Consider the following 16,837-nt stretch of genomic DNA (forward strand, 5'->3'; position numbering starts at 1 on the left):
CTTTATAGAGTCATATCTGAAAAAAAAATGTGGGGGTACGGTGAATTTGAGATGTGATATTATTGTATGTAAATTACCGAGTCAATACTTGGGATTCTATGGGGAAAAAGTAAAACTCAAATCCGTTCAATTAGAAAACATTATTGCGATTTTTTTAACTTGAGGTAATAAAACAATGTCTCTGAAACTACATTTCAAAAAAGGGAGTAGGGACGTATTTATGCATCCACTTTGAACCAACTACGTGCGGAAAATCTGTGTTGAGCAGCCTTATAATCGACTGACAGTTGTGTGCAAACTATTTGAGCTCTTCCCACCCAAAGAACAGATTACGTTTGTTGTGTGCATGTTTTAATCATACACAGGCCGTGAACATACAACATGGACTAAAACTAAAAAAAAAAAAAATTGTGTTTGATACGTCATTCTGTAGACCAAAGCAGAAAATGATTTATCATAAATTAAGAGGTTGTGTTTGCAAGATATTCGTCAGATGAAAAATCGAAAACACTTATTCGCATGCGTAGTGCACATGCGATCAGATGCTACAGCGTTTTCAATTCGTGGTAAATCGTAATCCGATGCACTAATCAACATACAGAATCAAACAACGATATTAAAAAATTATACACTCTCCTTCATATTGCATCTTTAATAGTTTGTCTCATTAAAAAATTGAAGCGGGGAGTCGTCTCCTGCGCATGCGTCAGATGGCCATAGCGTGTCATTGTTTACAAACAAGCGTCTACCCGTGAACGTTTTTAGCGTGTGTTGTTATCGTCACTAGGGACTCAATTCCCGCGCGTGCGCAGGTGACGACCCTCCCGCTTTAAATCAATATTTCGCCTGTGTTATTACGTTAGAGGCTGAGTGTTATCACATTTACGACTTGTATTATGTTGATGTAGTTGTTATTAAAACATAATGCATGTCTATGACTGTTTGTACATTTGTTAGTAATGTAATACAGCTCCCTCCCCATAATGTTACCCCACTGTCTTTACAATTTTCACAGCATGACGTTAAATATACTAAGCACAATGAACCCCGGTCATCCCTGTATGTTCGTCTTCTCTGTTTTTCCGTTACAGTGGGACACGCAATTCCGCTTTCCAAGTATCTACCCTCTTCAGTTTCAGATGCGGATACCAGCGACGCCCTCAACGTCGACAAAGCAATACAAGAGATCATGTATATTACCAGTACATATGCTAATGAAGAAGACTATCTAAAGGTACATTTCACAAGATTGTTTATGTCACTACGTTGTGAATCACATTATTAATTATAACACATTAATCAATATTTCTTTGATGAACTGTCTCGCATGCATAATTTAATTTTGCGAACACGATTTTGTTAGCCAACGGCGCCCTCAACGTCGATCTTTTTGGGCTTGTTTTTAACTGGTCGCGGAGCACTTCCATTGATAAGCAAACTGAGAACCATCCCTCAAAAACGTCCAAAACAAACGGTAGGACAACCCGGAAAAGTCTAGTATAATATCACTAAATTATTGTAGGTTGTCTGTAGACAAGGTAATTCACTTTCCCAAACCCGGTTCCAGAATTAGAAGATGGCCGCTTCCAAATTACCGATTACATACTTATCATATTACACATATCAGTGATTTTTAAACCGTTTTACAATTTATTAGCATAATATGACGTGAAATTCACCTGCCATTGTTAAAATGTCTCATAACTTTTACGAGGGTTACGGAAACTGGAAGTTGAGCTCAAAGAACATAAAATAAACGTCCGACAAATATTACACACATACAAGAACACAGAATGAATTTACAAATAATTGGCAAAGAAGGACTGACAAATACAACACACATAATCACAAAAGTACGAGAATGATGTCATGTCCTCATAGCATTATGGGTTAGTCGATATTTATTGTATCACACGTGACTCCCGTCTTACACCATCTGTGAAGTACGTAGATGTATATTTTCCAATTGATACGTCTTATTATTTCAGTGTAATAAAACATGATTGTAACATGTTACGATACCCTCGTACTGTGTAATGACAATCCATGCAAGTCAGTGCAAGCAGACCGACCTTTTGACTTTCGGATCGGAACAAAACAAATATTATAGGAACACTCGTGAGACATTATTTATTTAACTTATTGTTGCTTCTCTCTGACTCCCTCTCTCTGCAGCAACGGGAAGATTGGAAATACGTGGCTATGGTAATTGACCGTATATTTCTTTGGGTCTTCTGTTGTGTATGTACTTTTGGAACAATAGGAATTTTGATGCAAGCACCTTTGGCATCGACTTTCTTTAAGGAGCAATTCTTCGGTTGAGCAGATGGCAATAACTACTGTGCAAACCATGAATGAAGTATGACCCTGGTCATGCAATATTGTCAACGTCTTCCGAAAAAGCGAAGCCAAAGTGTTTTTTTTTCCAATTTAAGGAAATCTTCGAGCTTGGTTTGATGGTTGTCGGGATGTCTGGTTGCTGTACCTCTATGGAATGACCATCCGTATTCACAACTCATTGCAACGAATGACTATGCGTAGTTCTACATACACCAAGAGAGGTTACATAGAAATCGGACTGTTGCGGAATGAACTGCATTTATTTAAAGGCGCGGGGTTCGGGCAATAATTCCACCGTAGTTAAATTTAAACACCCTGTCAGTCGGGAAATGATTACACCACGTGTTTCATTCTTGCGTGTCACTTAGGAGAACCGATTAAATACAAAATAATATTATTGAAGGTAATATATTATTTTTCCAAGATCAAATTCAAGAACATATTTTGTAATAACATGATACCGGTATATAAAGAAATTACATCATCACTTTTTTTTAAAAAACAACAACAAAATACTTATATTTGTATCTGCCTACAAACAAGTTCTATTGTACTAGCTCATATGTTTGATTCTAACTTCGTCATGGCAACTTGCCACCTTCTAATACTCATTTACGTAGTGTATATGTGTTTTACTTAAGACGGATTCATACAATTTATGGCCAACCCTTCACTGGGCTTTCCATCGAACTAATTCTTGGACAGCTATGTCTAGATTTAGATTTTGGTTCTGACATTTGACAGTTTGTAATCAATAGAGTGGCTATGGATCGGCCTGGAAGTTTAAACTTTTCAGGGAGCAATGGAATTCCCTAGTTTTAGAAATCAGGTTTGTTTATTTATCTTTTGAAATGTACACTTGCATGATAATTGAGTAAATTGATACGTATTGCAGCTTTTTTTCCCACGCGTGATAAAACCATTACAATAACCATGAAAGGTACTAACACGTAAGTACCGTCCATGCACTAATCTACACAATGAGAATTTGACGGGACATACATGTTTTGTAATATTGGTAGTGGAGCCTAACGTGCACATCGTCGATACGATATGTCATAAACATACCGGTGATATAACGAACATATGTATCAAAGCTAACTCTATTATATGATTCTCACAATTAATACTTGTATGTTCTACATGTTATTTGGGTCCACGTGTACATTCAAATAACACGTGGAGCATACGTCTTAATCACTTTTATTCAATTCTAATATGTTTGTATACATACATACATGCATACTATTCTTCATCAAATTAGATTGATCGAGAGATGATATTATTATATTTTTCGTATCAACTAATTACACGTGATGTGCAACTTGTTATGTCAGTTTGTATGTGTGTCAGAATACTGTAAAACACACTGAAATAGCTACATGCCATTTTAGCGAATTTGACTCAATACATAAATTAACAAAATCTTAATTTAGCTAAAATGCCAACAATCTCATTGTGAGAATATTCTTTATTCTAAATTAGCGACATCTTGAATTAGCGAAATTACAGCTAAAAAGAACATGTTTTACAGTATTTGTTTTGATGGCACTGATTCATAACACAATATATATTATCTTCATCTATAAAGCAGTGCGATTTCTCGGATTTGGCATTCAGCTATCATCCCAGATTATTTTTTACTATTTGCCACATCTGCTGTGAAGCGAAGAGATTTGCGGGCATCCATGCCTGATGAAATGCCCTATGAAAAGACACTAGTAATATGTATAACATATATCCAAGTATATGTTCAATGTTGATATCCCTGTAAAGTATGCTTGCCGAGGAATTTGAGCTGGGTCTATTCAGTGATAGTCACCGCGCATGACAACTGGAAGCAAATTTTCGTAATCAACTATTTACAAGGAAGAGCCTGATTGGCTACCCAGAGAGCAGATTGTTTTATACCTTGTATATTTGCTTCGACTCAATCGAAGTCTGCTGGTTCACGTGTTGCCATGACAATTACTAGCAATGCGAAAGACTGACGGATTTGTTTTTAACGGAAATACATCATCTCCCATCACGCATTTTGTAATTTATTTTATTTACTGACACTTTTTTTTATGCTAATATAGTGGAAAACCGTTTTCATTTTTTGTAATTACCATTATTACAACTCAGCAATCAAGTATGACCAGACTTTATGTTCGTTATTTAATGCATTCATTCATTCCAAAATTCAAAAAAAGCAATATATAAAATTATGTTTTTTTCTTCTTGCGAGATAGTTGATATGTGATTACATTACTCATATCTTGCATAAGTTTGTTGGTCATTAGTACGGTGGACAGTAGAGACGTTTAATAAAATGTAAATTGTGTTATGCTGCATTAGTTTTTCTTATTTTCTCTTGTTGTGACTGCGTAAAACTAAGAGCACTGGAGTCCTAAAAAGAAACTTTGAGCACCAAACTAATATTTTGCCCATTACAATAATTTTTCGCGTAATTTACCTGTAATGCTTTCTTGTGATTGGTCGTACAACAGTCACGGAGTAATCATAGAATTGCTCTAACATACACAGACCAGACCGGACCGGACCGGACCGGACCGGACTTGACTGTGTCGTCTTGTCTTCCCTGTGATGTTTACGCAAAGTTCATCTAGCTAAATTATGACCTTGGGGTTATTGAAGCATTCTCACCCAATCTCTGAACGTGAATCACGTCATTTATAAAAGACCCTGCACAGATAATGCATGCACTGTTTCCCACCAGGTTCGACATAATCACATGACAGTCGGTTATGTTTGAAGGTTGCAAATGTGTCGCCTTTCGTGACCGCATAACACATATAGCGCACGCCCGATTATGGCCATTTATGAAAACGGGGGTGTCGCTATACATGAAAGTTAGCACAGCATTCAAACTAACATAATGTGGCAGCAATTTGCATAATCTCACATCAAAAGGCTAGGAAAGAGACTGTTGCCCCAAAGTTTACTTGAGTAAAAATATGTGTGTGACTCTCTCTCTCTCTCTCCTTCAAACCCAAGGTCGTCCAGAACCGCTTTCATCTTTGAAAAAAATGTCGAATACCATTAATGACAACTCCCACAAAGAAAAATATCTCTGTTCTTCATCAGTATCCTTACCACTATCTACTTGCCTAGGTCAGCGACTTTTCATCTTCAATCTTAATTTCCAACTTATTTACATTAGAAAACAATATCTTCCTAACTGAAATGATCACCACGATTTATGCACAAAGCTAATCTGCATACAACAAAAGTGCAAATATCCTCTCCGAAGTCCCGCGTCCATCTTCTTCTAGGACGTCCTTGATTCCATCTTCTTCTTCTAGTACATTAGCATCACATCTCGCTAATACTACAGAGTGGAGATTCCCAAACAGTAACCAGCACCAGAGATTAGTGCAACTATGGATCCAGCTGATGGAACTGAAAAGTTACACACACAGATGCCACACAACCAAGGTGCCTCAACTAGGAGCACAATGAAGTCTCTCCATATTCGTCAAAGTCACAGCATTTACAAAAAAACACACACAACAATCTCTATCTATGAATGTTCATAGAAGAACATATATATTGAACAATACAACATGTTGACTCGAATCCCACAACTTTTGACTCACTGAGTAGTGACGCCAAGCTAAGACCGGGTCAAGCACTGGTGCATGCATACCGGATTCAATTGCCTTAGGGTCTACATCTCCAACTTTCGTCTCACAATATGCCTCTAATTCGGATGTAAGCTTACAAACTTGCTTCATACAGCTCTCCAGTTCACTTTCTATCACAACACATCGAATCACACCTGTATCGAATGGCTTTGGCCCACCGTCACACTGCTGTGCACAGGCTATAAACTCATCAAGTCTATATCTCACAGATGGCCTATGTGCTCTCTGGGATCTCCTCACACTCTGATCCACAGATGGCGTATCACAGGCAAAGTCCCCACTGGGTGCAGGTCTTCAGCATTGGGCACCTCTATATTACCACCTATATGCATTGGACCATTATCCTCACTCACTAATTCAGTTTCACATGCCTATGGTTCAGACTCATTTGTACCTCTACAAAATTCTTCTGCCTGCAGGATCTGTCCCCCTGTAGCTTTATCTCTGGCATGCCCCCTATGTGGAAACACCATCCACTAAACCGTGTCAGAATCAGTTTCATCTCCATATCTGGAACTACTGACTCTCTGCCTCATGTGGGTTCTCACCACTCTTCTCCTGGGCAACTTCAGTTGTTTTGAGAGGAAAGGAGTGATGGGAGTACCATGTTACGATGTAGAGTTCTATGGTTACCACCACCCTCAAGCAGCGGTTTATACACACATTTATGACCGATAATGGCGTCTGTGATGCTTAGATGTATATCGCCACTCTGTTCATTCACGTCATAAAGTACCTCGTCTAGACAGACAAGATCTCAGTTATGTATGGACGAATTACATTCGAGCTGACTGTAAATCGTGTTTAATTCAGGAGAATATAAGCAAAGGCAACATTGAAGGTCACCAGAGTTCAACTATGTTTATACTTTTATACTTCGGCCAAGTGATTGATAGCAATATCGAATGTAGTCGAATATCAATCATTGTCAACCAATGCATCGTATCGCTATGTTTATAAATGAGTTCAGTCGCAAACAAAGCTCAACTTTCAAAATGTGCCTTTCAATAGAACTCCATATTTGAGAGCCCCCTCTAATTTACGAGTTGAGCCTTTAATCTCTCTAGCCTCGTTCAGGAACATTGGGGGAAATCCTCAACACAATTCGTTGCAGAACCGTCGCTAACCACCGTATTCACAATACAATGAAATCGATAAAACCAAAGAAAAACAATATTGAAAAAAAGACCAAAAGAATTACAGAACACGAAAAACATCTAGATCTGATTAAAACGAAATAATTTCTTGACATCGCAACGACAATACCAAATTTGGATAGTTGAAATGATAGATAATACATGACAACCTCTCTCAAAGTGAGAATACCCACCTACTACACACATCAACAATCCTCATCAATAAACGACAAGTCGGATATAATAGCCTCTGCATATGAACAGTTATCTATTGAGACATATTGATTCAGCATTTTGAAAAGACATCTTCACATATGCTTAGAGGGGCCTCGCAGTCAAGTAATATCAGTGATAACACATTTATGATAGTGGCGTCTGGTGACGCTTAGATGCATATCACCAGATGCTTTTATTCACACGTAATAAAGTACCCGTTTAGACAGACAAGTCGTGTGCAGTGTCCACTTTGCCTTCACAAATAAAATGGTGAAATCCATCGTATACACGTATAAAGGACATTATTTGTACACACTTACCAATTATTTTTGTTTCACATATACTCGCGCATGGCGCTATTTGTCCATGAATTTGTAATAGTACTATTAGTAATATAGCACGTTAGGGTTTTCCAAATAGTGTCCCAACAGTATTTCATACCGGTGTACGGTAGTCATAAAGTATGAAATGCGCATGTCTGGTTCCTAATTCAAATATCACGTTCGTTACTCATGTGTTTTGCTGCATAAATACTACAAAATACACATGAAAAACAATTGGATTGGAAAAAAAATCTAGTAGAACAATGCAGTCAATATAACATGCCGGACGCAATTGGTTAGTTCAATATCATAAGACAACACAAAAATACGAGCTTGAAGTTTTTTCCACTAAGATATTGAAAACATGATTCCGCAGTCAGTGATACCTGGCAAAAACAACTGCTGTAGTTACAGTACTTTCACATTAATCGACACACGGCTGAGCTGACTGTAAATCGTGTTCGATTCAGGAAATGTTAAATGGCTAATTCGCGTTAAAGTTAGAGAAAAACGATGCCAAAAACAGTTAGCCAACAAAGCACGAATGAGATTGATAGCTATTACATTTAACACTTGGCATTTGAGCCAATTCCCAAAGCAGCTGGGCATATGGGTAGAACACACACCCAAGTAAATGATAAGAGTGATAACACATTTACGATAGTGGTGTCTGCTGACATCTAGGTGCATTACATAAAATGTGTTGATTCCCACGCAATGAAGTAACCGGTCTCAGTTAACACGCAAAGCTAACTTAAAGAGATGAAATACTGGTATACACATGAGATTGAGAATGTTGTTGCGGGGGGAGTAACAAATAGCCAATCGTCAACTTTTACATAGTTATATTCTGACCAGGCGTGTGGATGTAAACTAGAACATAGCAATAAACACACGACACCTTATAGCGGTATTGATATCAATTATAATCAATGAATAATACCTCACACGTGCCTGTCTGTAATTTCGTTTCCTGACGATAACCCAGTTGATAACGGTACCACACAAAACATTGGTCACAGAAATAAATAAAAGGCGCCCTCTTTCAGGACATCTACATCCTTCATACTGAGGTACCCCGAACAGGTAAGACGACTTATGCAGTCTTCGACATTGTTATTTTAATACGTATTTCTTTTGACCAATAACATTCTCATCTTTAGCAGATCACCATGCGTTTCATCGTCCTTGCTCTACTTGTTGCCGCAGCTAGTGCTGCAAAGCTCGTTCCCTTGTACAGAGCACGGGATGTAGTAAAAAACAGGTACATCTTGAAAGTTAAGGTGAGTAAAAAAATGTGTTATTCCATTTAATGACAGTTAGTGTTGACCGTGAATTATAAGTTAGGAATTTAACTGAAGGCGATGTTGCAAAGTTGTTGTATTTTTAGTGTGATATTGTCGCACGACGCCAAAACGACTGTCGAGTATTTGACTCTGCATGTAGTAATTGGTGATAAGCGAACATTATTCAATATTACATCTTACAAAAATTGACTTGCATTTCTTGATTGGGTCTTGCTTAGATTATTTAAGCTGCCAAATTCCTAATCAAATTAAGCACAAATATGGCATTGACAATAAAATATAAATAGTGTTGTAATATCATTGTACAGACAGTTGATTAAGGCACATACATATTCGTTCACAGGAGGGTGTAGATCTTGACAGTGTTGCTGCTAAACTGCCTGGTATGGGTATTGGAATCAAAATTAGATACAGTCATGGTTTTGCAATCGAGGCACAAGAGAAGAACATTAACCAGGTAGTATCCAATCAAGTATTAAATAGGTCTGTGGTAATATGCCACACCTCCGACGTTATGTAATAATGTAGTGGGATAAACCATTAAAGATAACCGCCGTTCCTATGGTAACAATGTTTTCCTTTTGCATGTAGTTGAGAACCATGGATGAGTTTGAGTACATTGAGGAAGACGGTATCTACAAAATTGATGTTGAATGGGGTTGTGATCGTACCGACCAAAGAAATCTTCCTCTCAATGGAGTTGCGAATTTCAATGGTAATTTTGAGTTGTTGTTAAACAAGCTTAGTATAGGATGTTAACATTGTTTCTTTTTCAAGACATTTTAATATCTTGAATTGAATATACACGTGTCATAGATTACTGAAAAGCAGGATAGAACGACTTGGTAGCGCCGTTGTGAAGTTTTATCTATATGCTACAACTTATCACCTGTCTGAATACTGTTCGCCAAATAATTCGCAGGTTCACTAATCAGTGTAATGTGATTTCCATTAAGGTGACGGCTCTGGCACACATGTATACATAATTGATACTGGTCTACGTCATACCCATGTTGAATTTGGAGGGCGCGCAAGTTTCTTCTTCGATTTTGAACCTCTAAATCAGGTAAGAACTTATGTAATTTGTCAGTAACATAAGACTTGCGATTACATGCATTAAGGATTTTAAACTTATTTTATTGTTTCACAGATTCTGGTCGTATTTGTCTGTACAATATGTCGTTTCTGAAAATCCCGCCCTCCAGTGATAGAGCACTTTTGTGACGTGAATGCGTGTCTGGGACGCCGTTTACAGTACCGAGATGTGACGAACGGCTAAAAAACAAACAAATTAGTTGTATACTTGAACAAAATTGCTTACATCCTTCTACGTATCTTTGACGTCATAGAAACGATTCCTCGCGAGATATATTGAAAAAGAGTTGTATACATGTACAAAATGTACTTATGTTACAGTCATGATCTTTATAGTTCAGAACAAATTCAAATTCAAATACTACATCTTCTAATTCTAACTTGTGAAATATATTGATATTTCTTATTTGTTGGTATTGGCCAAGTAATAAAAGTGTATTGTTTGTAAGCGTAACAAACCTTCAATATTATATTGCAGGGAGATGATTGTAACGGCCATGGCACCCATTGTGGCGGTACATCGGTTGGAATTGACGTCGGTATTGCCCCTGCAGCCTCCGTGTACAGCGTCCGAGTAATGAACTGCAATGGCATCGGTTTAACTACCAACATTGTTGACGGTACAAAATATTTCTTTCTGACTTAATGGTCACAGTGAACAGCATTAAGGTGGATGGTGTGGCATAAGAATTCATGCAACTAGAAGTGTGTGCGTTCAAGACGTGCAAATGACTGAAATTACGCAAATTGTTCACATTGATTTTTCACACACGAAATCGTTGGAAGAAATGGGTGCATCATGTTATTGAGCGCTCAAATAATAGCATGTCTACGATTTTAAACAACTTATATACTGCTTGTTTACGCATCACTGTTTTAGTATTGAAACATTGGGCATATGATATGATATTACAGTCAAATAATTTCTCGCCCGTTCACCAAAAACAACGTATCTTGTTATCGCGCTTGCGTTGTGAACGCGGGAAAACAACTCATCACGTATTTGTTTTCGTTCTCGTGCGTATTTTGATAGGTTGTCAACAATGCTAGCTGATTCTGCTGGACAGCATACTAATAAAATGTGTTGAATATTTTGCCTCTGGCGAAATGAAGTAATATCGTTACTATAATTATTGCAAATAGGACACAGCGTGTAAAATATTGCTCATAGGCGACAGTGCTAAAATTTGGTTAAAAAACAATATTTTTTCTTCCGACAATTACATTTTCCAAAATAAAACGAACGATTCATATTCCCGGATTTCAAGGAAAGCCGAGTTGATGTTTTTTGGTTCCTTATATGATATTTTTCTGTATAAAAAAGACATGTGTTTCATACTTTGCAGGAATTGACGCTGTTGCTAATGGTGGCACCATGCCTGGTGCAGCCAACTTGTCTCTTGGTGGAGGTCCCAGTCCTGCTATGGATGACGCCACGACACGTTTAACTGAAGCCGGGTATACTACCGCTGTTGCTGCTGGAAATAGTAATGAGGATGCATGCGACGGATCCCCGTCGAGAGAGTCAACGGTGAGTACAAGTAATTTGTAAAAGCTAAGTGTGGAAAATTACTATAGCTAGTTCATCTAGACTTGTTTTGGTAAATGTGCCGACAAAGAAATTATTATGATGTGTGGATAGGCAGTGTGTGCAGCAAAACCATACTCACATCATTCGTTCACTCGTTTGCAGAGCATAACTGTTGGTGCTACAACAGACCAAGACGCACGTTCAAGCTTTTCAAACTATGGCACATGTCTTGAAATTTTTGCTCCTGGAAGCAGTGTAAGAAGTTCGTACAACACCTGTGACAGTTGTTACGCAACACTTAGTGGTACATCGATGGCTGCCCCACACGTCTGTGGTAAGTTAAGCTCACTCTTAATCAACTATGATGTATTATCATACGAGACTGAAATGTTTTTTTTTCTTTGCCGCCTTATCACTAACATTCCGAAATGAACTATTTTATTCAGATGTTTCCTGTCACACGAACGTTACTATTTTCTGATGAAGTTTTAGTTTAAAATAAAATAGCTATACGTCACTAATAATTCACTATCAACTATGTTCAAAGCCGATTGCCAGACATTATTAGAAGAGTTGATTAAAGTGTAGATAAAAAGATTATACAAGCAATCTCGTCCCACGTAATCATTTCGGGTGTTATCCGACCTTAAAATAGCACTATATTAAAACAAATGTTGGGGGCTATTGAGTGATTTGTGAAGTGCTCGAATATTAAATATTGTCATATGTATGGTTTCAGGTGTCGCCGCTGTACTGTTGTCAGGGGACCAGTGTACCGACAATACAAGTTGCAGAACCAGAATTGAGGCAGATGCTACCGAGGATGTTGTCTCGGACCCCGGTATTGGCTCCCCCAATAAGTTGCTATACTGCGACTAAAATGTTTCTTGGACTGTGAGTAAACTGTACAACTTATCTGCCACTCCTCAATTATTATACTACTATAATTTTGTATCAACGTGAATATCATGTCAATTATCTCACTACTATACTGTATTACACGTGAAATATCGTGTTAATTATCATACTACTATACTGTATTATCACGAATATCATGTCAATTATCTCACTATACTGTATAGCCGTGAAATATCGTGTTAATTATCATACTACTATACTGTATTATCACGAATATCATGTCAATTATCTCACTACTATACTGCATTACACGTGAAATATCGTGTTAATTATCATACTACTATACCGTATTATCACAAACATCATGTCAATTATCTCACTACTATACTGTATTACACGTGAAATATCGTGTTAATTATCATACTACTATACCGTATTATCACAAACATCATGTCAATTGTCTCACTACTATACTGCATTACATGTGAAATATCGTGTTAATTATCATACTACTATACTGTATTATCACGAATATCATGTCAATTATCTCACTACTATACTGCATTACACGTGAAATATCGTGTTAATTATCATACTACTATACCGTATTATCACAAACATCATGTCAATTGTCTCACTACTATACTGTATTACACGTGAAATATCGTGTTAATTATCATACTACTATACCGTATTATCACGAACATCATGTCAATTGTCTCACTACTATACTGTATTACACGTGAAATATCGTGTTAATTATCATACTACTATACCGTATTATCACAAACATCATGTCAATTGTCTCACTACTATACTGTATTACACGTGAAATATCGTGTTAATTATCATACTACTATACCGTATTATCACGAACATCATGTCAATTGTCTCACTACTATACTGTATTACACGTGAAATATCGTGTTAATTATCATACTACTATACCGTATTATCACAAACATCATGTCAATTGTCTCACTACTATACTGTATTACACGTGAAATATCGTGTTAATTATCATACTACTATACCGTATTATCACAAACATCATGTCAATTGTCTCACTACTATACTGTATTACACGTGAAATATCGTGTTAATTATCATACTACTTTCCTGTATTATCACGAACATAATGACAATTATCTCACTACTATATTTTATCGCTGCTTCTTTTCACGGCATACAATTATTTCATCACATAACTAATACTTGACTGTTTTTCACTAGTTTTCCACACGTTTGTTAAATATGTATTTTTTTTTCAGATTCCTTGCAAACACCCGCAAAAACCGCCTGTAATCGTATGAAAATTTGTGTTCTTGTATTCAGTTTATCTGGACAATAAATGATTCTAAAATGTTAACTGAACGTACCTTGCATTCATTGCCTTATTTTTGTGTACTGTGACCTGCGAGCAGAGCGGTTAACAAAACTACCAACCAATAAACATTATACTCCGCACTCATCTGTTTATTTAATACAGTTCAGCAAAAAAAAAACACACACATAAAGTTGATACATTTGAAAGTCATGACATAAACGTCTATAAAATTGTTAATTTAGGATGGTAATGACTAATCATTTTCTCAACATTGAAGGGGAGGTCTGCCCTTTGGCACTCTGTACATGAAATTTGATGAATGAATGTTTTTGATTAAGACAACTTGCATGTGCTGCGAAATGCCCTAAATATCGGGTATTAAACAGGCTATGAAGCAGACGACAAACGTCCGCTTTGCCTGGCGTCATTTCGCCTCTAGAGGGCCAGTCAAATGTCATCACTATGAACACTGATAATTGAACCCATCCATTCTAGTACGTCAATCCCATGGAAATGCTACTAAGAAAGACCTTGTTAACTGAATTTAAAAGTTGAAACATGGCGAGGTGTTGTGCGTATGAATGTCGTGAGGATTCATGTTAAGTTTCTCGAAATCCCAAATGAAAAATCACGTTGTTAGTTGGTTGCGAGAAATCGGCAAAAGAACTAACCTTGGATACATGCATATTAATTACCTAATTTGCATATTGATTAACCGATATTTAGCTTTCCCGACACTATCTCACCCACTATATATGGTCATATGACTATAGTAATATGCATAATTGTAATATCTTAAGTACTTTTACAGATAGGGACATGCAACTGGTGCAATAATTTTGTTGTCGAACAAGATATATCATCGAAATATCAAATCATCATCCATGATTTCATTGAATATTGCCACTTCGACCCCCCTGATCACAGCTTGCAGTAACATTTTTAAATGCCGTATTTGCTCTATTAGAAGCATATGTGCTTACTGTAAATATAAATGACAGAGACAAGTCTACGGTCAAAAACTACATATTTCAATGATTTTGGATACAGTATATGTACTTTATGCAATCAATTCCTTCAGCAACCAAGAGCTTTTTCAAAGCTTTCTTTGATTTAAATAATAAAACAAGGATAGGATTAGACTTCCACAGTTTTTCCATGAACTGTACTTGGTGATTCTTTGTAAGACCTCGGAATATTTTACAATATCCCAAATGTATATTTTACAAGTGGAGATATGGTTTGTAACACCACATTTCACTTCCATACAAACATACCTAGATCGAGCAACTTCATTACAGCACATTCGTCCAATAGGGGAGTGGTCCAGCGTAGGCCCGTTACTGGGGACACTTTTGAGAGTACTAGGTGGGAGAGCCTCCATTAATAATATAATGCCCTAACAACTTACTAACTGTATGCATTCAAACAAGCTCAAAAATGAGTAAAAATACAGTACAAATGGTTCAAATGTACAACGTTATAATAAATGAATTCTTCTGCTGGGGACGCCAGTCTAAGGGAATTTTATCATATTACGTCGCAGTCATTTTATTTTATACCCTATTTATGCATTTCTTTATTGTGTTCTCGTCATTTTTGCAGTGGTTTGTTTAATTCTATGTTAATTTTATATCTATATGCTGTGCATGAAAAACCATTTATGGATGTACTGTTCTAAATGAATAAATTACAATTACAAATTATGTATATATTGTTTGTTTTGTTTTGTTTAAGTCAATGTCATTTACGGGATTTGTCTCGACTCGTTCTTCTCAGCTGTCGTAAACCTCTTACAGACTTAAATTGTATTGCAATTAGGTAATGTGTCCACTGGTATTAAACTTATAACAATTAAATGATAAGAGACAGTGTATAGTGAATGGCCTCTACATGCGAGTTATGACAGTGACAACCATCGGGTGACTGTTTCTATTATGTTTCAGGTTATTGCTACTATTGTTCATTATATGTTTTATGTATTCATCATAAATCAAAATGACAGGAACTGATAAAGGATAAAGTCAAGATAGTCACCTGAAAAAAAAAATATTGTTCTTAAAGACTAGTTAATAAATAATAAACTATTGGGTGACGATAAAACGAAGAATGTTAACGAGAAGCATGCGTGAAAGTTCATCCACATACAAAGTCAAAGATATAGGTGAACACATTTAACATTAATAGTATGACAGTATATACTTAGGTAGTGTAAAGTTGATTATTTTAAATAACGATTTAGCAGCAAAACTAAATTATAATAAAAGCGTACGACGAGACGTCAAATAAGCGCATGCAATCTGTCACTGCATCTGATTGTGTCTCCATTCTGCGCTGCCTGATTATAATACGCTTTGTTCAACGTTAGACAAGCTCCCTTAACTCTGAACAGTGCCAGGCCCGTAGCCAGCACTTTTGAATAGGGGGTTTGAAAACAACAATAATATATTTGATGTGAAACGTCATTCTTTTAATTTTAAAAGGAAACAGAGCGAATTCTTTGGTATCTTAGAGGTTTGTTGAAGAAATTTGTTATTCTTGGCTTACTTTGTGTTACGTTGTTAAGTTATTTCACATAACATGTTTGAACTATTTCACCGTTCTTAGAGAGGGGGTTCCTGAACCACTACCCCCTTCCACCCCACCCACAGACAAACACACGCACACCATAGATTCATTGCGGTAAATTGTTGTACACAAAAACGACAAGATTGTACGTATCTTAGCATTATTGTTTATGCATTTTAAGGTTTTTCGCTTTTCGCATGTGTTAGCGCACATAGCCGTGATACTGTTTCGTGACTGTCAGTTTTATTTGCATAATTGCATAGTGTTATTGGCAAAAAATCAGCCCTTAGATCATTATATAATGGACATATAAAAACAATGTGAGTTTCGTTTTCTACCACTCTGAATTCAAGCGTATTATTACAAAAACTACAAATTCTTTGATATATCGGTATTTTCATGTGTCTGCCTGAATCAATATTAAGTTCATGGCTAAAACAGCGAAAACTCGCCAGTATATATTTTAGCCTATAATTGCTTGCCAAT

General features: G+C 36.7%; 2 protein-coding genes across 3 annotated transcripts in view; both read left to right on the top strand.

Moving 5' to 3' along the window:
• LOC100378494 (neuronal acetylcholine receptor subunit alpha-2-like) overlaps positions 1-4,676 on the top strand; it is a 50,118-nt gene extending 45,442 nt beyond the window's left edge. The window contains exons 6-7 of one of the 2 annotated variants that reach the window (XM_002741751.4): positions 1,092-1,234; positions 2,176-4,676. In XM_002741751.4, the coding sequence (XP_002741797.3) occupies positions 1,092-1,234; positions 2,176-2,322 (290 nt within the window). In that variant the 3' untranslated portion in view covers positions 2,323-4,676. The remainder of the gene's footprint in view (positions 1-1,091; positions 1,235-2,175) is intronic. The other variant, XM_085491280.1, reaches the window with a different exon arrangement.
• Positions 4,677-8,728: 4,052 nt separating this feature from the next.
• On the top strand, positions 8,729-13,830 carry LOC102804693 (uncharacterized). The gene is made up of 10 exons (XM_006825250.2): positions 8,729-8,751; positions 8,832-8,948; positions 9,316-9,429; positions 9,564-9,687; positions 9,929-10,038; positions 10,546-10,687; positions 11,414-11,598; positions 11,761-11,932; positions 12,338-12,492; positions 13,728-13,830. Exons 2-9 carry the CDS (start codon positions 8,838-8,840, stop codon positions 12,475-12,477), a joined length of 1,098 nt encoding a protein of 365 aa, XP_006825313.1. The 5' UTR covers positions 8,729-8,751; positions 8,832-8,837; the 3' UTR covers positions 12,478-12,492; positions 13,728-13,830.
• The last annotated feature ends 3,007 nt before the right edge of the window (positions 13,831-16,837 follow it).

This window comes from Saccoglossus kowalevskii, chromosome 16, assembly GCF_978046115.1.
Source record: "Saccoglossus kowalevskii chromosome 16, keSacKowa6.1, whole genome shotgun sequence".
NCBI classification, from domain to species: domain Eukaryota; kingdom Metazoa; phylum Hemichordata; class Enteropneusta; family Harrimaniidae; genus Saccoglossus; species Saccoglossus kowalevskii.

What these genes read in the sequence shown, in the direction of transcription:
- LOC102804693 (XM_006825250.2), top strand. Translation starts at nt 8,838, where the DNA reads ATGCGTTTCATCGTCCTTGCTCTACTTGTTGCCGCAGCTAGTGCTGCA. An exon ending in AAGAGAAGAACATTAACCAG is followed by an intron (nt 9,430 to 9,563) that starts GTAGTATCCAAT and finishes TTTTGCATGTAG; the next exon opens with TTGAGAACCATGGATGAGTT. An exon ending in GGCTGCCCCACACGTCTGTG is followed by an intron (nt 11,933 to 12,337) that starts GTAAGTTAAGCT and finishes GTATGGTTTCAG; the next exon opens with GTGTCGCCGCTGTACTGTTG.